Source organism: Schistocerca gregaria, chromosome 3 (genome assembly GCF_023897955.1).
Source record: "Schistocerca gregaria isolate iqSchGreg1 chromosome 3, iqSchGreg1.2, whole genome shotgun sequence".
Taxonomy (NCBI): Eukaryota; Metazoa; Arthropoda; class Insecta; order Orthoptera; family Acrididae; genus Schistocerca; species Schistocerca gregaria.
Genome location: NC_064922.1, coordinates 174,477,544 through 174,501,931, shown reverse-complemented (window position 1 = coordinate 174,501,931; position 24,388 = coordinate 174,477,544). Strand labels below are relative to the sequence as shown.

General features: G+C 39.2%; 1 protein-coding gene across 1 annotated transcript in view; it reads left to right on the top strand.

Annotated features, from left to right (window-relative positions):
• Positions 1-24,388, top strand: part of LOC126353895 (serine/threonine-protein kinase SMG1-like) — a 364,235-nt gene that overhangs the window by 61,888 nt on the left and 277,959 nt on the right. The window contains exons 3-6 of the mRNA XM_050003118.1: positions 475-641; positions 3,457-3,586; positions 11,187-11,312; positions 16,205-16,473. Of these exons, the coding sequence (XP_049859075.1) occupies positions 475-641; positions 3,457-3,586; positions 11,187-11,312; positions 16,205-16,473 (692 nt within the window). The remainder of the gene's footprint in view (positions 1-474; positions 642-3,456; positions 3,587-11,186; positions 11,313-16,204; positions 16,474-24,388) is intronic.

The following is a 24,388-nucleotide window of genomic DNA, read 5'->3' as shown; positions in this document are numbered from 1 at the left end:
AATCTATGGTGTACATTTCTTTCTTTCTGTCTTTATTGCTTTCTCTCATCTCATCTCATCTCTTCTTCTTCTTCTTCTTCTTCTTCTTCTTCTATCTTTGTGCATTACAGTGTACAGGAAGGTAACAAAATAATTTATTTCTACTAAGTTCCATGTTTTTAGATATACTTTAGTTTAGTATCTGTGATGCCTGATAAACTCCCAGCAACACTGGACTTTTGTATTGACAAGTGAGATTTCTTAAAGAAGCACCCACTCAGTTATAAACAGTAGTTAGGAGTATATTTCAGCGCTAACACAATGCCTTCTGATGACAATTCAAAAATTTCACTGTAAGAGATCAGAATTTAATAACTATTTCATCAGTGTGCAAATGTTTAAATTTTACTACCAAAAGTATTTTATGTATTTGAAAACTTGATCGATTTTTATGAACAGGAAAAATGAACTTACAATTATTCTTTTATTGTTTAGGAGTCCTTGATGGCACCTGAAAATGGGAGATATATTCGCCGATCTCTTGACTTGATCATGGAGTCACTGTTGGACACGCTGCACAGTGGACCAGGATCAGAGGCAAAACTTCATGCAGCTAAGTGCCTAGGCCGTGTTGGTTATGTGCTAGACCAAGATTTTAAAAGGTTTGTGAAACATATGGTAAAAGTGTTTTTGAACAACAATATAGTAAACAGTTGTTTTTAAAAATCAAATAAAATGAGCTTGTACAAGCCATATTGTGACAGACTTGCACATGGCAGAAAATGACAAAAATGCTAATTTCAGAATGACTGTTTATTCTGTAGTGGACTGTGTGCACTATTCTTAAACTACTTTGTAGATTAAAATTACAGGCAGAGCATAACTTTTTTCAGTCAGCCCACTCAAAGACGTTGATTTACACATTTAAATCAGAGTAGTATTTTGTGATGATGTGAACATCTGTATTCTATATTATTATTATTATTATTATTATTATTATTATTATTATTATTATTATTATTATTTAGTTGAACCAGAAGTTATGGTCTTGTTTAAAAGGTGCACAGGAAGTTGATTTGTGAAATAAGCTTGTGTGTAATGGGATATCCTTGTATCTACATTGCAAATCAGCTTTAAAACGTTATGATAAATTTAAAGACAATCAGAAGAATGGCAACTATTGAAGTGAAAGTAGTGTTGTTTATTGATGGACTTAACATGTGCTGAAGTATGTTGGCGACCACCAGTGTGAGGGAGATGGAATACAGTTGGCAAAATGAAGTGACTCATATCTGTAAACTGAGCTCAGTTGTTAGAACACACACTTAGTCATTGGTATGGGTGATTAAAAAATTTTTAATTCCTTGGCAATCTTAGTTTTTCACCTTTTCTTTTCCTGTTTGGGTTTGATTCCTGTGCCTAATAACGTCACTGCTAATCTTGTATTGAGCTCTAATCCACCTTATTTCCTTCACTTGTAATAACCTCAGTGAGGCAACTCTGTATATGTACCGGGTGATCAAAAAGTCAGTATAAATTTGAAAACTTAATAAACCATGGAATAATGTGGATAGAGAGGTAAAAATTGACACACATGCTTGGAATGACATGGGTTTTATTAGAACCAAAAAAATACTATCATTCACAAAATGTCCGACAGATGGTGCTGGACAGCAAAACGTCAGTGACTGCGCATGACAATCATGTATAAAAGGAGCTGTAATGAGAGAGAGAGAATCAGATGCGTCATTAGTCACAGCATGTTGACGTTACCTGAAAAGGCAGCTTTTAGTGAAGCTGTATTATCATAATGGGGAATGTGCTGGGTCAGCGTTATGATCCTATCTTCATAGGAAGGGGATTTGAACAGGTAAAGGTCCGTTGACAAATGCAGCTGTAGCGAGAGTGATTTCAAAGTTCGAAGCCACAGGTTGTATAGATGATAGACCCCATAGTGGCCAACCAAGCAAAAGGCGTAATGCCTCTGAGACAGTTCAGGAAGAAATGGAGACTGTAGAGGGTTCGTCTATGCACGGGGAAGTCAGCACTCGTGCAGTTGCACGTTGCACCGACATTCCATACACTACTGTTTGGTTGGCACTTAGGTGTACCCTCTGAAGCTATCCGTACAAAATCCATCGGCATCATGAACTGTTACCTGGCGATTTAGTGAAGCGGAGAGCATTTGTGATATGGGAGTTTCAAAAGATGGCGATTGGTGTTGTGGACCGACGAAGCTCATTTCACTCTCTGAGGGTCTGTCAATGCCCACAACTGCAGAATTTGGGCTACTGAAAATCCTAGAACTGTCGTGCAAACTCCATTGCATGACGAGAAAGGCACGGTATGGGTTGGATTTACCACATCTACTGTTATCGGACCTTTTTTCTTCGAGGAAATGGGTGATTCTGGTTTTGTAACTGCTACCGTTACAGGTGAGAGGTACACTGATATGTTACAGAATCGCGTCATCCCCAGCCTGGCTGATAAACACCTGATGGAATGTACGATGTTTATGCAGGATGGTACTCCACCCCATATTGCTAGACGTGTGAAAGATCTCTTGCGCGCGTCATTTGGTGGTGATCGTGTGCTCAGCCCCCGCTTTCATCATGCTTGGCCTCCCAGGTCCCCAGACGTCAGTCCGTGCGATTATTGTCTTTGGGGTTACCTGAAGTCACAAGTGTATCATGATCGATCGACATCTCTAGGAATGCTGAAAGACAACATCTGACGCCAATGCCTCACCATAACTCCGGACACACTTTACAGTGCTCTTCACAACATTATTCCTCGACTACAGCTGTTCTTGAGGAATGATGGTGGACATATTGATCATTTCCTGTAAAGAACATCATCTTTGCTTTGTCTTACTTTGTTATGCTAATTATTGCTATTCTTATCAGATGAAGCGCCATCTGTCGGACATTTTTTGAACTTTTGTATTTTTTTGGCTCTAATAAAACCCCATGTCATTCCAAGCATGTGTGTCAATTTGTACCTCTCTATCTACAGTATTACGTGATTTGTTCAGTTTTCAAATTCATGCCAACTTTTTGATCACCCGGTATATTGACTGAAAATTGCAGACACGAAGTATGTATTCAACAACCTACATAAATTAACATTTCTTTCAAATGCATTAAATGTCCATGTGTGTAACTCTCACGATGATCGCTACTGGTAGATAAATTCCTGTGTTATCCATATTCTGGGCCATCTGAATCTTCCTCTTAATAGTTTTATGTCTATTTCTGTAAGGAACTTAGAATGGCTTTTAGCAGTCTTTATTGTTGGAAAGAAACAGGTGTATCACAAGGCAGCTGGAAAGGGACCCAACTTTTGGGCATTGAAAGTAAAACCTAACGTCTTCTTTAATTCATATTTTTAATATTTTATGATAGTCCAGAAGAACATGTTAGATTTTTGTAGCTTCCACAGTTGTAACCTATAATGCAATTTGTTCTTTTATTTTAGGTATCTGGACTGGGTGTTCCAAACATACCAGAATGAGAGAAATGAGGATGTGAAATTACTTTTAATGAAAGCTGTTTTAGAGACACTGAAACTGGATACGGAGACATTAAAATTGAAAGATTTTGCAAGTGTAAGTACAATACTAATACATATAAACATATGAGTGTTTGAAGAAATTGTGAATATGCTGCCACAAGCAAAGTTATACCAGTGGAAAAATGCTTGTGTTGGAGCACCAAAAATGTGAATATGTTTATCTTTAAAGACTGTGACACAAAAGTGGGGAACCAGGTGCCTCAGTCCTCATTCCATCTTTCTTACGAAAAAAATTTTAACTTGCAAATGTATTCATACTCTTTTTAATATAGGACATTCTAAATCCCTTTACCCAGTCTCTCTTCATAATTAAGCCTTCATATTTGGCATATCCCTCTCACTGTCACGTTTGTATGTCTCTCTCCTAATGCCTCCTTTTTTCCCGTTGATTTGCAGTACATAGCTTCCATTGTCTTCTTTTGTCTTTCTTTTCCACACCCACTGTCTCCACCATACATCAGCATCTCAGTAATTCTGGGGAAGAGGGGGTCCAACTTACTTTTTTTCCTGGTACTCATATGTTTCAAACTTCAGTCCTAAATGCTCCCTCCCGTACACCTACATGTTAAAGTTTACCGGTCTGCGAGGATCCAGACACCCCAACACTGCCTATGGTCTCCATTCATCTGTATTTTTCATTTCTACTGTCTCCTTGCTCTTTTGCTTATACTGCTGCTATCTGTCTCCATCTCTCTTTGTTTTACTGCCTCTATGTCTCACCGACAATATATCCTCTCTTTGGCTCCCATTGCTATTCTTGTCATCTATCTTCCTTTGTCTTGCACTGCCACTTTCTCTCTCTTGCCATCATGGTCTCTTCTTGTTCTCTCCCACTGGCACTGTGTCCTCTTTCTTCCACTATCACAGTTCCTCTGCTACCATCTGTCACCACAAAATAGAATGAATATGCTCACCAGCCAAAAATTTTGGTGAGAAAGGTGGAATGAAGAGTGAGGCAGCTGGTTCCTCACATCCCTGTCAGAGTCTTTTGGAGCGGAATGTATCTGAATTTTTTTGTGCACTGACAAGAGCATTTTTCTGCTGTTTCCCTTCTTTTTCCTGCTACTGCAGGATGTGCTGCATATATAAAACGAATTCTGTAGGTCAGTAGACACAACATTTATGTGCCCTGACACACACAAGTAGCACACACAATATAAGGTTAACACAAAATTGTTGATTTTTTTCTGGACACCTTACTCATCTATAGCAGTTGGTGAAAAACTCTCAGTTTATGATTTGTATTGTAAGAGTAAAAATGCAGTTAGAAATATTTTATTGAATTTTCAGTCTTTCCAGTTGTACATTATTTTTGGCGGCAGTTTCAAGTTAAGACCCTTTTTAGCCCATTTTTGTAATTGCTGTACCATTTGGGTAGGTGTGAAGTGCTTATTATGTGGAAATTGCACATTAAAAAGTTTTATTGGTGAATAAATGCTGACTAAAAACATAGTTTGGTGACTGCAGAACCCTTGTGATGACCCTAGAACCCTTGCATATGTCCACTATGTCATTTAAAAACTACGTTTACAGATGTTAAGTGTATATTACATGCATAAGTATGGTAACTTTGAACCGCTGGGTCTCAGGAACAGTTAAAGATATAAAAAAAAGTTTCAAGGTTTCCTGAGATCACCATCTTAGGAACATATGGTAAAAATTTCACTGACTGCCATGAATATAAATTATAAGAAGTACCCATCCCCACAGCTGGTACTTTTTGTCATGGTTTCTCAGAGTTTTGTATGAGCTGTCCATGAACAAATAGTGCTTTTACACTGAGGTAACAAAACTTGGGGGATAGCCTTCATAGCTTGTTCAGGAGTAGTTTAGGTTTTTTTAGTGATACACACATATAAAGGTGGCGATAATATCACATACATAAGGTAAAAACAAGGGCAGTGCATTGGCGGTACTGTCATTTATACTTGGGTGACTAGCATGGAAACATTTCTGACGTGATTATGGCTGTGCAACAGGAGTTAAGACTTTGAACATTGAATTGTAGTTGGAGCTAGATGCATGGGACATTCGATTTCAGAAATTGTTAGGGATTTCAGTATTCAGAGATCTGCAGTGTCAGGAGTGTGCGGAGGATACTAAATTTCAGGCATTCCCTCTCTCAGTAGACAATGACTGAGAGAAGTGATGTTTGAATAGGTTTGTCAGTGCTAATAGACAAGCAACACTGCATGAAAAATGGCAGAGATGAATGTGGAACGTGCAATGAACATATCTGTTAGGACAGGGCGGCGACATTTGGCACTAATGGGCTATGGCAGCAGATGGCAGACAAGAGTGCCTTTGCTAACACTAAGATATTGCTTTTGGCTTACTCCTGAGCTCTTGACCATATCAGTTGGACCCTAGATGACTGGAAAACCATGGCCTGGTCACCTGAATTCAGATTTCTTGTTGTAAGAGGTGATGGTAGGGTTAGTGTGCAGTGAAGATCCTACAAAACCATGGAGCCAGGTTGTCAACAAGGCACTGTGCAAACTGGTGGTGGTTCCATAATGGTGTAGGCTGTGTTAACATGGGATGGACTGGGTCCTCTGGTCCAACTGAACCCATCATTGACTGGAAATGGTTATATTTGGCCATGTGGAGACTATTTCCAACCATTCCTGTGCTTAATGTTTGCAAACAATGATGGTGGGCGACAATTGTTCGTGATTGGTTTGATGTATATTCGGGACTGTTCGCATGAATGATTTGGCCATTCAGATCGCCTGACATGACTCCCATTGAACATTTATGGGACATAATTGAGAGGTCAGTTTGTGTACTAAATCCTGCACTGGCAACACTTATGCAATTATGGATGGCTACAGAGGCAGCATAGGTAAATATTTCTACAATAGATTTCCAGCTACTTGTTGAGTCCATGCCACTTAGTTCGTGCACTATGCCTGGTAAAAGGAGATCTGACACGTTATTGGGAGGCATCTCATGTTTTTTGTCACCTCAGTGTATAAGCCGCCTAAGGTCCACCCTAGACAACTAATTCAATACAACTGACTGACTTGATCAATTTACTTACAGTGGAGAAAGTGTACATTTTGACCCTGTACTGTAGGGTAGCTGCTGTATGCCCATTCCTCTGACAGGTATACAAATGCTTGCTAGGTCAAGGTCCATCTAAAACACTTGATCCCCTGTCTCTGTGATCCATAGAACCTGAGGTATGATTCCCTGAAGAATCATTTTTTTCATGGGTGCCTTTTTGGAACATATGATTACCCTGCACTGCACTGTCATGCGTGGACTGGTAAAGTAGTAAGGGCTGTGATTTCGCATAACATCAAAATAATGAAATTAATGAAATGAGCTATCAAAGTCGGATCCCCCCCGCCCCCCCCCCCCCCCCCAACAGATTTTACAACCATCTGTTGTGGAACAGTTTTGTGTTGTTATAATGTTTAAAAAACAAATTAAAGATATTAAGTTCTCTGAGTAATTAACATACAACATATTTAATAAAATAATTGTTAACTATATAGGAGAAAAATTCAATTTTCTTATATTAAAGGAACAAACTGACCAGAAAAGCAGTTAATGCACAATGAATCGTGGAAAGATTTTGTGTTTCAACAAAATCTGTACTATCAGTCCATAAGATTTCATGGCACACTCCATTGGTAATGCTAGAATTCAATATGGTGTTCCCGACCGTTGTCTTGATGATAGCTTCCACTCTCGCAGGCCTACAGTCAGTCAGGTGTGCAAGGTTTCCTGGGGAATGGCAGCCCATTCTTCATGGGGAGCAGCACTGAGCAGAGGTATCGATGTCAGTTGGTGAGGCCTGGCACCAAGTTGGTGTTCCAAAACATCCCAAAGGTGTTCTGTAGGATTCAGGTCAGGACTCTGTGCAGGCCAGTCCTTTACAGGGATGTTATTGTTGTGTAACCACTCCGTCACAGGCCGTGCATCGTGAACAGGTGCTCGGTCGTGTTGAAAGGTGGTCACCATCCCCGACTTGCTCTTCAACAGTTGGAAGCAAGAAGGTGTTTAACACATCAATGCAGGCCTGTGCTGTGATACTGCCATGCAAAACAACGAGGAGTGCAAGCCCCCTCCATGAAAAACATGACCACACCATAACACCACTGCCTCCTAATTTTACTGTTGTCACTACACATGCTGGCAGATGAAGTACACCGGGCATTTGCCATGCACACACCCTGCCATCGGATTGCCACATTGTGTACTATGATTCGTCATTCCACACAATGTTTTTCCATTGTTAAATTGCCCAATGTTTACGCTCCTTACACCAAGCTCGGTGTCATTTGGCTTTTACTTGCGTGATGTGTGCCTTACGAGCAGCCACTCGACCATGTATTCAAAGTTTTCTCATCTCCCACTTAACTGTCATAGCAGTGGATCCTGATGCAGTTTGGAAATCCTCTGTGATGGTCTGGATAGAAGTCTGCCTATTATATATTATGACCCTCTTCAACTGTCGGAGGTCTCTGCCAGTCAAGAGATGAGATAGGCCTGTACACTTTTGTCCTGTACTTGTCCCTTCATGTTTCCACTTCACTATCATATTGGGAACAGTGGACCTAGGGATGTTCAGGAGTGTGGAAATCTGGTGTAGAGGCGTATGACGCAAGTGACACCCAATCACCTGACCATGTTCGAAATCCATGAGTTCCGCGGAGTGCCCCATTCTGCTCTCAAGATGTCTAATGACTACTGAGGTCACTGATATGGAGTACCTGACAGTAGGTGGTAACACAATGCACTTAGTATGAAAAACATATTTTTTTGGGTGTCCGGATACTTTTGGTCACATAGTGTAGATTAGATTTCATCAGTAGATTCAGAGGTGAAAAGAATCGGGCACATACAAGGTAATTAAAATGAAAGTGGCCTGGAAAATATTTTCAATAATGTTTCCTTGTGTTTGACCTCTTAATCTACAGAGCCTGTTTTGTTACATTTTAACACTAAGCTTGGCATAGCAGTTTGCTTGAGATTTGGCAAAACATACCCATTATTAAAGTCTTGTGCAAGCTGTTCCGCACACATTTTCTGCGAATTGTGCATGTGTAACACTCAACAGTGAAAGCACTTTGTTTTATTGTGAACACCATTTTTGTGTTGCATTCAACTGGTTACTGCTACTCTCACTTGTACGAACAATGACATAGTGAAGTGCTCAGGATGGAGCATGAAGGAGATACACATGTGACAGCAACTGATTGGTGTACTGTAATCATAGTTTAAAGTTTTTTCTGTGGTGTGCATTTCTCCTGTTCATTTACGAGGGTTAGTTCCATGACAGTCTTGTAAATAGTTTCGGAGCAGTTTTATTTTGCCCATATATCGACAAATATCTTTTGATTGGATGTACTTGTCCCCCGTTAATTTTGCAGGTGACATTTGTAATATTTTAACCCAGTGCAGATAAGTTTCAGCAAGTAATGGAGTAATTTATTGGGGTAAATTTGAAAGTAGGCCTGAAAATCCATTACTATAGTATTAAAATAATGTTCATTTAACAAAACAAAAATAAGATATAAATTAACACCAAAAGTATAGAATCAGCTATCTTTTATATGATAATTTAAGATAACTATATGGACAGCAAAAGAAGTAAAGACAAAAATAAAAATCAACTGGAGTACTTTTTGTAAAATAAATATTTTTTTAAAAATCAATCTTCCAATGTGGTGGTGATAATTTTTGAATGGTTTGTGCACTGAAAGTCCATGTCTCAGTGCTGTAAATGTAAATTGGTAATAAACGTCTGAGATTTACTCTAAGAGTAATGAGGAGAGGCATGCTGGGATTCATTAGGAGACACAGGAAAACAAGCAATGTTTGAAATTGTTTTTTTGTAATTTCATTGAAATTTCCACTCACCAGCAGACTGAACACTGGTGCTAAAGTTCCTGATTTGTTAAAACTGTGTGCCAGCGTTATTCATCACTTATATGAGATTATGTGCACCACAGTGATTGGTCAGTGAAGACAGCCCATCAGTTCTTTTTCCAAGGAATACTTGACTAATGAGATCAGGAAATGAAATTCAACATTTGTATGCATCTTCTTTACTTATAAGGAATGTAAATAATTTGAGAAGGAGAGACAACAGCTCATTGAACAATAAAGGCATCACTGTATTGACAGACACACAAAGAAGAATGAAAACTTCGCTAGCTTTTGGAGGAAACCTTTCTGCACTATGTTTTCAGCTGACTGGTGTGTGTGTGTGTGTGTGTGTGTGTGTGTGTGTGTGTGTGTGTGTGTGTGTGTGTGTGGGGGGGGGGGGGTGAGCTTGAAAGATGGTTTTTCTGAAAGCTAGTGTATGTTCAGTCTTGGTTGTGAGTGTCTCTAGATGACTTGACGCTTTTTCTTGACTTAGTGTGCTTATGAAACACCAGAGAATAAAAACTGATGTAGTAACTGTGTGAAGCTGATCCAAGCAACACAAATATTGGTTTATTCATAACACTGAACAATAACTGAAATAAGTTTCTTAAGATTCCCCATGTGATAAGAGAAAGAACAGCTGATGTGAGTGGTACAAACTAGAACAATATAGAGATCACCAGTCAGCACTGCTCCATGTGTGTATAGGCATGGGCCACCGGTAGACAGTGCAGCGGAGATCGCGACATGTGTGCGCTTCCTACCATTGGCCTCTAGTGGCCAGCTCGTGCTGATACATTTGGTGGTTGATTCGGGTACACAAATGTGGCAACACTACATGTGGCTCACTCGTAGTCACACACACTAGTAGCAGGGTACAATAGATGTAGCCCTAAAACGAATAAGTCATGTTATATTTTCTTTCATTGGAATGGAGACCAGTAATATTTTGGCAACAAAGCTATTATCAGTGTCACGAATATAAATAGCCAGGAAAAACACACACATTTTCATACTTAAAATATTGATAAAAATGAAGGGAAGCATTTCTTTCTGTACCTTACCTTTATTTATTAAGTCAAACAAATCACTAACAATTGCTACTTCTAACTTCCTAAGTGTCTGCTCCTTCATTTTAAAGATAATGTTGTGCCATTGGAAATTGGATTCCATTCCATACAAAATTCTGAACCATAAGCTTTGCATGGCTCCGTCACATACCACACACATGTATATGAATATTGCCTGAATGTACACCACAGTAAATTGCCTATTCAAATTAGTAATGTTTTGCATGTCACTAGTTTAAATGATCATCACAGAGTATGATGAGTTGTTTCATCATCAGTCGAAGGCCACAGCTAGTTACACATTGCTCTGCTTTGCAAACAGCACATTCCATGCACTGCATATTGATTTCTGCCCATCTCTCTTTATTGTTAGCTCTAAATTCTGAAATTTGGGAGAGTACAGGTCGACGTCTGCTCATTGAGAACCATCTGAACATGGTTGCTATAAAGCACTAGTGAAGCACCGCAAATATCTCTCTCTCTCTCTTCCAAGGTATGGGACGTACTGGAGTCTAACAGAAATGCTAGAATCAAATGAAAGTATATAGTGATTCATTTATTGTTTATAAGTGGTTTGCTTTTTTATTTTTAAATATGTAAAATTGCATTATATGTTGAATCATTCTTTTGAAATATACTTCATGTAGTTGCCACTAATTGATGGAATTTTTCTTTCTATAGGTATTAATGGCACAGCTGCAGAACACACTTGAGTACGCAGATTCTCCTGAATTCCTTATAAATACTGTTGATGTTATACTGAAGCTAATTGATCTCTACCCGGAAGTTTTTACTAAACATTTTAGGGTAAGTGTAGCACATAGTTATGTGATCACAGAATATGCAGAGAAAATATTGAGTAGCATAAAAGCACATAAACAAGGTGTTATCATGTTCCGTCTAGGACTGCTGCTCTCTTCAGTTATAATATTGTTTCCTAATCATTTCTATATTTCCTTTCCCAGGATAAAATTGAAAGTAAACAGTTCTTAATATTTGAACAATGGAAAGCTTGGAATGGAATAACAATACAAATTAGTATACATTGGCGGACACACATTTAAAAGTAAAGTGTTGCAAAATGTCAGCTTTGGGGCAAAGTGTGATGTCAGCGCGCGCGCACAAGCGAGCGCGTGCACAGTCATCTGTTGGCACTATTGCACCACTGCAGTGAGCAGTGGTGGTACTTAAGAGGTGTTGGTTTTGGTTGGGGATAGAGATAGTAGGGTAGGGGTGAGAGAAGATGCTGTGGTGCTGCCTGTAGGAGTGTGCAGAGGTATGGCAAGGGTAGGATGGTGGGGTGCTGGGGGAGGGAAAGAGAAGCAGACGGAGGAGAAAAACAATATAAATGAGCTGGAGGAATGGAAGGTGTGTGTGAGGGTGGAGTGGGAGTTGGGAAGGGGATAGAAACAAGTAGGGACAGACACTAGTTAAGGTCACAGAAGGGTCACAGGAAAGTAGAATAAGTAGCAGGGAGAGTTCCTCTTCCCCCATATCAGAGAAGCTGGCATTGGTGGGAAAATTCCAGTTGGGATAGGCTGTAAAGCAGTCATTGAAGATAAGCACAGAGCGTGCTCAGCAACAGAATGGTGGTCCTGCCTTTGATGTGGTAGGAAATGCCTTTAGCAGGAATGGAATAGTTGGTACTGGATCTGTGAGGGCAGGTCTTGCATTTGGATCTTTTACAGGGATACAAGCCTTGGGGCAAAGAGGTGGGAATATGGATGGGGCAGGGACTGACAGTATGTTGCATTGGTTGGGTGGGTGGCAGATTGCTACTATTGGAGGAGTGAGGAGCATATTGTCAATAACATTCCTCATTTCAGGGCACAATGAGTGCTAGTTGAAACTATGGCAGAAACTGTGGTGCAGTTGCTCCAGTCATAGATGGTACTCAGTAACAAGGGAGCTGCTCCCTCGTTATTGCTTAGTGGTTATTTTGGGGGACTGGGAATTGAAGGTGCAGAAAATGGAGAGAGTGTAACTTTGGTCAGGGAATGCCTCAGTGATGAGACCCTCAATATATTTGGATAGGGACTGCTTGTCAGTGCAGATGGGACCACTTTGAATGACTGGCCTGTATGGAAGGGATTCCTTGGTGTGAAATGAGTGGCAGCTGTCTAAATGTAAGTATAGTCGGTTTTTGTAGGTTTGATTTGAAGTACTGATGGAGCCATCTGTGAGTTGGAGGCCACATCGAGGATGGTGGCTTGTTGGGCTGAGGAGGACCAAGTGAAGAAACTGGGAGAGAAACTGTTGAGATTCTGGAGGAATATGGAGAGGCTGTCCTCACCCTCAGTCCATGCCTTGAAGGTGTTTGCAATTTGAACCAGATGAGAGGTTAGGGATTCTGGGTGACTGGGAAGGATTCCTCTAAGTGGCCGATGAACAGGTTGGCACACGATGGTGCCATATGGGTGCCCAGGGCCACAGTGTGAGTTTGTTTGTGGTTAATGCCTTCAGAGTAGTAGTAGTTTTGGGTTTGGGTGAGGATATTATTGATCATGCTGACCAAGGAGGAGGTGGTAGGTTGGAGTCATTCAGGGATTTGAGAAAGATAGTGTTCAGTGGCAGCAAGGCCATAGACATGGGTAACTTGGTGTAGAGGGATATTCAATTGACAGTGACAAGCAAGTTGCTAGATGGGAAAGGACAGGCATTGTGAAGAGTCATTGGAGAAAATCTTTAGTGTATTTTTATACAGGAGGGTAAATAAAATCTTCTGCATTGATTGTTAAATACTTTTAATAAAAAGTCACTACCAATTTTGTGTCAATAAAGATGCATATTCAGGTGATCAGTAGATGAAATTAAAACTTGACAGAATTACTGTGGCTGGAAAATTTATGTATACTACTATAAAGTGTACTCAAAGGTTTTTAAACAATCATGCCATGGCAAAGTGATTGCTTAAAGCAAAGTTCCATTGTTCATCATTCAGAGAGAAACAGATAGCACACTGAAAATGATAGTCCACAATTAAACTGATTGGCACCACAGATCCCCTGCAAGTGATAGGAAACTTATTTAAATTTTTGACTACAGTATAATTAAGTAAACTAACCAAAAACACCTTATTTACATGTCTTAACTTTGACAGATGAGTATTGAATATCTTACCCATGCCGAAGACAGCATAGATGTGTTTATGGCACAAACGTAAACTATACTAGTGAGCCCCTAATAAGAGCCACATGTGCAATGTGGTGCTAACACGAGTCTTGGATTGAACTAATGCTATCTATGACAAGAAACGTGGGAGTTGGCTTTGCAGTGCGTCTGACTTACATACTAAAGAGTGTTACATACTAAAGAGTGTTACATACTAAAGAGTGTTACATACTAAAGAGTGTTACATACTAAAGAGTGTTACATACTAAAGAGTGTTACATACTAAAGAGTGTTACATACTAAAGAGTGTTACATACTAAAGAGTGTTACATACTAAAGAGTGTTACATACTAAAGAGTGTTACATACTAAAGAGTGTTACATACTAAAGAGTGTTACATACTAAAGAGTGTTACATACTAAAGAGTGTTACATACTAAAGAGTGTTACATACTAAAGAGTGTTACATACTAAAGAGTGTTACATACTAAAGAGTGTTACATACTAAAGAGTGTTACATACTAAAGAGTGTTACATACTAAAGAGTGTTACATACTAAAGAGTGTTACATACTAAAGAGTGTTACATACTAAAGAGTGTTACATACTAAAGAGTGTTACATACTAAAGAGTGTTACATACTAAAGAGTGTTACATACTAAAGAGTGTTACATACTAAAGAGTGTTACATACTAAAGAGTGTTACATACTAAAGAGTGTTACATACTAAAGAGTGTTACATACTAAAGAGTGTTACATACTAAAGAGTGTTACATACTAAAGAGTGTTACATACTAAAGAGTGTTACATACTAAAGAGTGTTACATGGTCATCAGAAATTATTTCTTTTTTAAAGGCAATCATAGTTAAAAATGATTAAAGCTTCAAAATACAAAATAACGTATCCCTGAAAAGCCTGTCTAAAGCATGATTTTTTTTCGGTGTTATAGCTCTCTGTTTTTAGAACCACCACTCATATAGTGTATCTATAGTATTGCAGGGCATACGAGGAAGTATGTTTTTAAAAACAGTGCCCTGAAGATATGCACCAGTTAGGCGATGGGTAGGCTAAATGTTGTCTACCTAGACAATCAAAATTAGATAGCAAACTTTTTTTGACACAATGGTAGTTTTAGTTCCTTGACTTAATTACATGGTAGTCAGAAATTTAAGTAGGTTTATCTGGTTTCCTATCACATTCAGGTGATCTGTGGTCAAAATCACTTTAATCGTGGACTATCACTTTTAGCATGCTATCTGTTTCTGCCTTGGCAATGAATGGTGAGACTTCTGTCTGAGCATTGTTTTTTAAACAAAATGTTCTACTTTGCATTTCATTCATCTAGTATTGGAAAATGATACTTGAACAAAATTGTATATTTGAGGACTTCGTGTTGTGAGTTTACTACATGCCAAGTTTACCGTTAGTCATATATTTAGTCCCTGAGATATAAGGAGCTAATCTCTGAATTTTTTTTCAAGTGCCTTTGTTTTTTCTTTCAGTTTTGCCTACAATTTTCTGGCTGAATGTGACTCGTAAAATTCAATTCAATCCTTTTCTTAAGAAAAAGTGTAAAATTGTACAAGATGACCAAGTTTCATTTCTTTCAACAAAATATTGCCCGAGATATAACAGCTTGGTCGCCAGAAATTCATGCTCATCGTGCAAATATTTGCGCATGGAGTCAAACAAGTGACTACATCCGTCAGTGTTGCCGTAACAAGCGTTAAGCTTTACCATTGTTCATTGGGGACATGAATCAATGTTCACATAAAATTTTGATGAAATCTGTGATTGTCAAGCAGGAAGACCTAGGCATGTTGACATGGAATGCCTCAGATGTGAAAACGGGACAAGATCAAAGTTGCAATAGAAATAAAAAGATGATGATAGTTGGTTGCAGTTTCGAGTAAACATGAGTTCAGAAGAAGGAGCCATGAGATTGTTGCGGCATGTCCATGCCTAGGTGAGAGGAGTGGGTCTGTTAGGGTAGACAAATATACATATTATGCAGGGAATGCCAATAAAGCTTGTGGAAATACTCATGGGTGTTTGAAGATAGCACTGTGGTCCATGCAAGCACATTGTCATGTACTGAACACAGCTGCGACCCTAAGGGTACCATGGAAGTCAGTGCATGATAAGTGGGTGGAAAGTTTGTAGTTTGGGAGACAGCAAGGAAAGCAGGGAATGCAAAAGACACACACTGTGTAATGTTATGAGGTAAGAAAGTAACAAAGGGAAACCAATTTGATCATAGGATAGTTCAGCAGATATTTGAGAAACCTGTCTTGCATTGGTACACAGTAGAGTGTAGTTCCCTGATGGTGATGGAAATGTCCACTCACCTACATTTGGTAGCCTTGTCAACAGTTCATTACATCATCCCTTCAAGTTTGTCTATATCCAGTGACACACAATCTTAATGCACTCAGTTTTGTATGTGCTTATCTCATTTTTTGAAGTTATTAATTTTATAGAATTTTTATGAATTTCTGTTTTCAAGTGAGCAGCATGCCAATAGCAACTAACTGTGTGCACTTTTTAATTAATATTTGTGTAATTGTCCTTTTTTGTTTTTTTGTATAGGACACTGTAGATATATTAGTCGGTTGGCATATTGACACTGCCCAGAAGCGTCATGTGATAGAGTATGCATCTGAAAGCCTTCAGAGGTTAGCACAATTCTGGGTAGCCGATCTACAGTTCTCGACAACCCTTCTAACACAATTTCTTGAAGATATGGAGAGTTACAATGAAGAAATGATACTTCCTCTCTCTGGACGTTCTTCTCCTGCTGATGGGGAACAGCCGATGACTCCAGAGCAGTGTGTTGCAAAAATTACCTCACTTATCAAGTAAGCAATTTATTAGTTAAGTGTTGCTTTTCCAGTGGCTGATATCTGTGAAGTAGTTCCATATTTCGTATTCAGAAAGAAAAGATATGGAATATGCTAGTTGCATGTTTCTCTGTTATGTTGTAAAAACATAAAGGAGCTATTACAAACTAAACGTTATAGTAGGAATATTCCTGAAAAAAGTCTAAGAATATGAAATGACTCTCATTTTCAAAGTTGTGGGGTGAGGTGTTTGTTACAGAATACTTTGGCAGATGATATAGTAGATTTCTGTATTCATACACATATATTGTGTAGTATGAAGTACAAATTTATTAATAGAAATAAATATCAATTACAAACGTGGGCTGTTTGGGATCTAATTGTTGATTGTGCAAGTTTCTTACTTGGTCACGATTAATGGAGTTTATATTCTTCACCATCCCTCCTGACTTAGTTTTCTGTGGAATTTGTATATTATTAGAGGCAAACTATAATTTCAGAAATGACACAGCTGCTTTCATTCCTTATCCTTTTCTAACTTGATCTATATTCAGCAGGATAGTACTTCAGGTTGCCATATGGCTACACAGATTTAGGTTTCCCCTGTTCAAATTATTTAAGGTGAAGGTTAGGATGCAGGGTGTATATGACCTGGGAGATCTGGGAAAATCCCGGGAATTTTTTCATCCGGGAGAAAACTGGGAAAAACCTGGGAATTTTTCATTCTTTTAGTTTTATGTTAAATTTTTGTAATTTTGACTGATAAGAAACAATACTCTGACAAAGGATATTACTGTATCCCGCTACTACAAAATAATACTTCAACAATAAAACATAAATGAGAGAAAAAACGAAAATAACTTAAATTGCAAAGGAAATACGCCATATACGACGACGACGACACACAGTGCTCATGCAAGCGTCTGCAAAATTTGTCAAAGTCTTTAGGAATACTATGCAATGCTTCACTACAAGAAATTGCCTCCAACGAGCCTGAAGTCACAACTGTTAACATTAGATTCATTTTAGCAGTTAAAAGTGGGCTCATGCGCAGTTGAGTCGTGTTTGAGTAGTAGATTCTCCCGCTTCTGGCTACAGGAATGTGGCTGTTGGCTGTGCAAGCAGTCACAGCAAGCAGCTAGATGCTACTGGGTAAAAGGGGGTGCCAAATTCATATTCTTGAGAAAAAAAAATTTTGTTTCTCAAAGCGCCTGGCATCCAGCACACGTTGGTCTATCAATTATTCATATGATTTTTAAACACATACCTGTTGGTTTTTGAACATTTTTGAACACTTTTTAAATTGATTTCTGAATGAAACGTAAGTTGATTTTTGTACATGCATAGTGTATGTGATGTCTGTCAGGAGAATCCTCGTCTCATCTACAAATAAACTTTCCGCAGACAAAAGGGGGCGGGGCTATATGAGCTGAACGGAGTAAAGCCGAACGGGTGAATGTCAATTCCTGTCTGATTACGTGGTTGTTTGGGTTTGTGAATGATCAGCGTTATTATAATTACTAGCGAAATCCATAGATTCAGATTACCAGGATGGAAATAAACGACTAACAGGAATAACAGGTAAGAAAGAGTATGTATCGTCTTCTCGGTGTATCCAAGGAAATGAAATTTTGACAGAAAATTTTTGGCCAGATCATTGCACTAGTAAGGACCACTTGTACTGTCCCCGGCTAGCAGCCGCTTAAGTTCTATTCTGGAAGTAATGTGGAAAACTTGTTGTACAAACATGTAACAATGCCTAACCAGAGAATAATCGTGGAATAACTAAACGTGATTCTGGCAGGGTCAGTGAAGTTAATTGGTGAACAAATTTTGACAGTGGCAGGAATAGCTACAGAATTGTTTGTTAGAACGAGGAAGGAGAAGAAACGGGGACATCACACAAATTATGGGAGAATAAGACGATACTAAAATTATATAAAAATTTTGTGCTACTACTTTTTGATCTCGTGCTTGAGAAACTGATGCGTATGAATGAAACGTGAAACTATTTCCTAACATAAAGCTTTTTGCTTGTTGTAGGCCTAATAGGTATTTGATATTGGTACTTTGTGAATTATATTCTGTCGTGTTATAAAAATGACCATTTGTGCCAAAACAGTCCGTTTATTTGGTGTGTGTTCAGGGTGTATACGACCCGGGAATTTTTTCATCCGGGAAAAACTCGGGAATTTTTCGGAATTCCGGGAATTTTGACGCACTTTCATGAGGTAATAGATCCTTTCGCAGAAAGGAAAACACCCCATGCAAAGCTGTAGCAAGATTAGAGAGAAGAAAAAAAATGCTAGGAGCTAAGGATTGAAGAAATGTATACTTTCTTGCTTGTCTCTTCTCTTTATCGTTTTTTTGTATCCTATATGTAATTTTGTCACACAAAACAAGAAGTTACTAGCCAATAGGCTATAAAGAGTGCCATATTCTGAAGAGTTCTTATTCTCCTGATTACAAATAAACCCATCCGCTATTAATTGCGAGATGATATATAAAGAAACTTCCACATGGGAAAAATATATTAAAAACAAAGATTCCAAGACTTACCAAGCGGGAAAGTGCCGGTAAATAGGCACAATGAATAAAAAACACACACACACACACACACACACACACAGAATTTCGAGCTTTCGCAACCGGCGGCTGCTTCGTCAGGAAAGAGGGAAGGAAAAGGAAAGATGAAAGGATGTGGGTTTTAAGGGAGAGGGTAAGGAGTCATTCCAATCCCGGGAGCGGAAGGACTTACCTTAGGGGGAAAAAAGGATAGGTATATACTCACGCACACGCACACGCACAGGGTGTTTCAAAAATGACCGGTATATTTGAAACGGCAATACAAACTAAACGAGCAGTGATAGAAATACACCGTTTGTTGCAATATGCTTGGGACAACAGTACATTTTCAGGCAGACAAACTTTCGAAATTACAGTAGTTACAATTGTGAACAACAGATGGCACTGCGGTCTGGGAAACTCTATAGTACGATATTTTCCACATATCCACCATGCGTAGCAATAACATGGTGTAGTCTCTGAATGAAATTACCCGAAACCTTTGACAACGTGTCTGGCGGAATGGCTTCACACGCAGATGAGATGTACTGCTTCAGCTGTTCAATTGTTTCTGGATTCTGGCGGTACACCCGGTCTTTCACGTGTCCCCACAGAAAGAAGTCACAGGGGTTCATGTCTGGCGAATAGGGAGGCCAATCCATGCCGCCTCTTGTATGTTTCGGATATCCCAAAGCAATCACACGATCATCGAAATATTCATTCAGGAAATGAAAGACGTCGGCCGTGCGATGTGGCTGTGCACCATCTTGCATAAACCACGAGGAGTTCGCAGTGTCGTCTAAGGCAGTTTGTACCGCCACAAATTCACGAAGAATGTCCAGGTAGCGTGATGCAGTAATCGTTTCGTATCTGAAAAATGGGCCAATGATTCCTTTGGAAGAAATGGCGGCCCAGATCAGTACATTTTGAGGATGCAGGGACGATGGGACTGCAACATGGGGCTTTTCGGTTCCCCATATGCGCCAGTTCTGTTTATTGACGAAGCCGTCCAGGTAAAAATCAGCTTCGTCAATAAACCAAATGCTGCCGACATGCATATCGCCGTCATCAATCCTGTGCACTATATCGTTAGCGAATGTCTCTCGTTCAGCAATGGTAGCGGCGCTGAGGGGTTGCCGCGTTTGAATTTTGTATGGACAGAAGTGTAAACTCTGGCGCATGAGACGATACGTGGACGTTGGCGTCATTTGGACCGCAGCTGCAACACGGCGAACGGAAACCTGAGGACGCTGTTGGATCACCTCTGCACTAGCTGCGCGTTGCCCTCTGTGGTTGCCATACGCGGTCGCCCTACCTTTCCAGCACGTTCATCCGTTACGTTCCCAGTCCGTTGAAACTTTTTCCGAAATATTTTTTTTTTCCCGAAACTTTTTTCAACATTTTTTTTTTCTTTTGAAACTTTATCCGAGAAATTTTTTTCGAAATTTTCTTGAATTTCCCCACACTTTAACGTGATCTGGAGACAACATAACTACCTAACCTTTGCACCCATTGTTGTTCACCAACCTAAGTTCAGCACAGGATCAACATAGCTCATCTCAAACCAACACTTTTTCGACTTTTTTCACACCTTTATCTCTCCGTATATAAATTTTTGGTGTATGTGCGGATGGATGGAAGTGTGTGTGTGTGTGTGTGTGTGTGTGTGTGTGTGTGTGTGTGTGTGTGTGTGTGTGTGTGTGTGTGTGTGTGTGTGTGTGTGTGTGTGCACCTGTCCTTTTTTCCCTCTAAGGGAAGTCTTTCTGCTCCCGGGATTGGAATGACTCCTTACCCTCTCCCTTAAAACCCACATCCTTTCATCTTTCCCTCTCCTTCCCTCTTTCCTGAAGAAGCAACCATCGGTTGCGAAAGCTAGTAGTTCTGTGTGTGTGTTTGTGTGTTCTGTTCATTGTGCCTGTCTGCCGGTGCTTTCCCGCTTGGTAAGTCTTGGAATCTTTGTTCTTAATATATATATAGAGGCAGGCTGTTAAACTGGCTGACAGGGAGCAGGAGAGGCCCCACAGGACATTTCAATTTCCACTGTCCTGAATAAAGTTTGATGGCATCCATTACAAAATATACATGTTTCAATTCCACAGAGCGAAATACAGTGATGCGATGGAAGAATGCTGTATGGAGAGGCGTGACCCTGCACTTTGGCAAACTTGAGACCTAATAACATGTCTTGCATTTCCTCGAACATTTATGTTTTATGTTTCAGACTCTTCAGAAATATGTGCGCTACAAGATGAGCATGTTTTTGAAAATTCGATTTTCTTTTTTAATATTGACCTGGATAGCAAATGTCGTAGATCCGAGGCTGATGCGCAGAGCAGTGTGAGTTATAGTGGTAGCCTCCATGTGACCCGTGTTTACATTTAGTGATTTTGCTGATTCCCTTTCATTTACTCTCACGTCACATGAAAACAAAACGGATAACTATGGCCGGAAGCTATCAAGTGAATTAAAATATATTCACATAATTATGGAAGGCTAAAATATGTTACTAGTTTCAGATTTTACTTTATTTCCACCTTTCTGACAGTCAAGCATTAATCGCCTTGGAGAACAGTGAAGTTATTTTTGTCTGTTTACTAACGAAATTTGACTTTTATTGACTTTTTCGCAGAGGCAGTCAACGTATTTGAAAAGAAATCTTTAATTACCCAGTACTGGGTAGTTTCAACTGTTCGCTGCATTTCAAGTGCATGTTTACATCTTCTAGAATGTATGGCATTATGCCATAATAAAGAACCAAACATGAAATAATACAGTACTGGTGCTCCAAGAAAATTCACATCCTGAAAACCACGCTGAAAAGTTTAATATCAGATCAAGGTCTACTTCATTGGGAATCTGGACATACAAATTTGCCCTTTAAGCATGCAGTTTAAATGTGCACATTTTAGTATGGTTCACGAAATTCCGATACAGTTGGAATATCCTCTGATGTCTTTTCTTTTATGACATAATGTATGATCTTTCAATGTTTTCACATACAGACTTCATACATCATGGTAGCTGCAGAAGCGTGGTGTTGCTTGTTATCTGCACGCTCTGGCAACTGCTGAAACGAACCTATTTTTAACAGGTCATAGGAAAATATTGCGAACGGTGGTTTGAAAAGTTTTACTTTCAAAGTAAATATCATTTTATGTAAGTTGAACAATGTGAGAGAATGTACCATGAATTTCTTAAATCACAGAGCATTTGACTCTAATTTAAAAATCAACTCTTTGATGGCGAGCCATTTAGAATAATTTCAAACCCTGAAGATCAGACATTTATGTCATCATTAAAAATTTTACTGGCACACTTGTGTGATATATCTTAAAGTGTAACACGCGCAAAAAAATCAACATTATATGTGAAAGCTTAGCTTCTGTTGCAGTGTATTAATCTTAGAGACCAGTATTATATGTGAAAGCTTTGCTTTTCTTGTAGTAACACTACATACATTAATTTAAACTATTAACTTTCCCTGTTTGTGTGTTCATGCTATGTAACAGTGATGTTGCTGTTGGCTGACTACGTCACGTGTCCTATGCTCTGAATATCCAATGTCATCGGCTGGTGAGATCACCATGACATGAGCTATGACTGGCTTACAAAAGTGCATCACAATCTCGTTTTTTATGATTCAGAAAATAACATGGGGTGTTTGGTGGAATTCCAATGTATACATTCGTAATACGAAAATATGCAATGTACATGTTGCTGCACATCAAAGATATTTCCAAAACCTGTCTTTTTCCCCAAGTTTTGTTCTCTTAAAGTGCCGGGAAATTCTGCGCTCGTGTATAAAACCATAACCATTCAAAGGATTGATAAGTTTTGCAGTTCTGAGGGAAAGTGTACTGCCACCTAACACGGTAAAAGTGTGTTTTCACCTGGGAGAAAGTGTATTTTTAACCGTGGAATCCGGTAAAAAACCAGGATTTATTTATTTATTTTTTTTTTCTTGTCCGCGTATAAACTCTGTGATGGTTACCTTCAAAGGGTAAGGCTGAAATCCTTTCGTAACCAATCTTTGTGCTCCTTCTCTAATGACATTAATATCGGTGGAAATTTGAATCCTAATCTTCCTTTATTTACCTAATCTAAGCATGTGCTCCATCTGTAATGTGTAGCTGTTTGTGGGACTTCATTTTTTTTACCGGGTCTAGTCTGATTGCACCTAAATTCTTGTCTTTACAGAATGTGTATACTATTAGATTCTTCTTTATGCCAAATATTTCCCAGTCGCTTTTTTGAAAAAGTAGAGATTCTTTGTAAGTTGCATTGAATTGCATCACAGAGGGCAGGTGATGGGGAGGAAGGACAGAGGGTTACGTGGGAGTGGGAGAGCAAGGATAGGGTAAGCAAAGGGAACAACACAAGTGTTGGGGCAGGTCACATCTAAGTATTTTCCATCTGTGAAACACTTACGGACATGGCCATGCATAAATCAAGAAAGAGTAGTGATATCTGATTGCTGCAACTTGGATATCTCCATTATTGCAGCTGTATAGTAGTGTTGAGTGTACAACATATATTACAAATAAGAGAGGGTGGGGGTGTGGCTGGGCTCGGCAAAGTTTCAAAGTTTGTGCGTCTGACAATTTTCATTATCCAATTTACATCATTCCTACTCACAAATAAAAACTGCAGGTGAAGTAGTTGTGTGTAAGTGAGTAAGATCTTCCCTTCGGCACGTCAGTTCCTTGAATCAGTGTTTACTTTCATTACCTACTGCTAGAATGTAACTCTCTTCTTTGGATTTCAATATCTCTATTCCCAGCACACCTTTGGAACAAGTAGATAGTTTCCTCTAACTAGGAAGTATATTATCTATGAATTATTCATCAGAAAATAATGTTAAGAACAGAATACTTTATTTCCAATGTTGCCTTTGGATGCCTCACCATCAGATCTTTCTGAATAAAGACCTGACACTATGTACCAAACTGATGGATCTGTAGTTGCAAATCCTGGATGCTATATTGCCGGGGTCTTAAGGCACTGGAATGGTTCAACCAACTGAAGCTGAGATACATTGTGGACATCAAATAGGATGACTTCATATCACACACATCTGTTCTTGAGAAGGTGATGATGAACTTTTAAAGCCATGTCATTTGTCACCAATTCGGATGTGTTGGGCATCTCCATCAGATGAGAAACAACTGACTTCCTCAACAAATTTTGTATAATGAATTTAGCGCAGGTAGGAGGCTCCGTGGTGCTCCTCTGTAATGCTGCAAGGATGAATTAAAGTACAACGTAATGAATGTGGACATTGAGTCTGGAAATTGGTATGCCACAGCAGAAGATTGTACCTGCTGACGCACAACTAATTCAGTTGCTGTTTTGTATTTTGAGCAGGAAT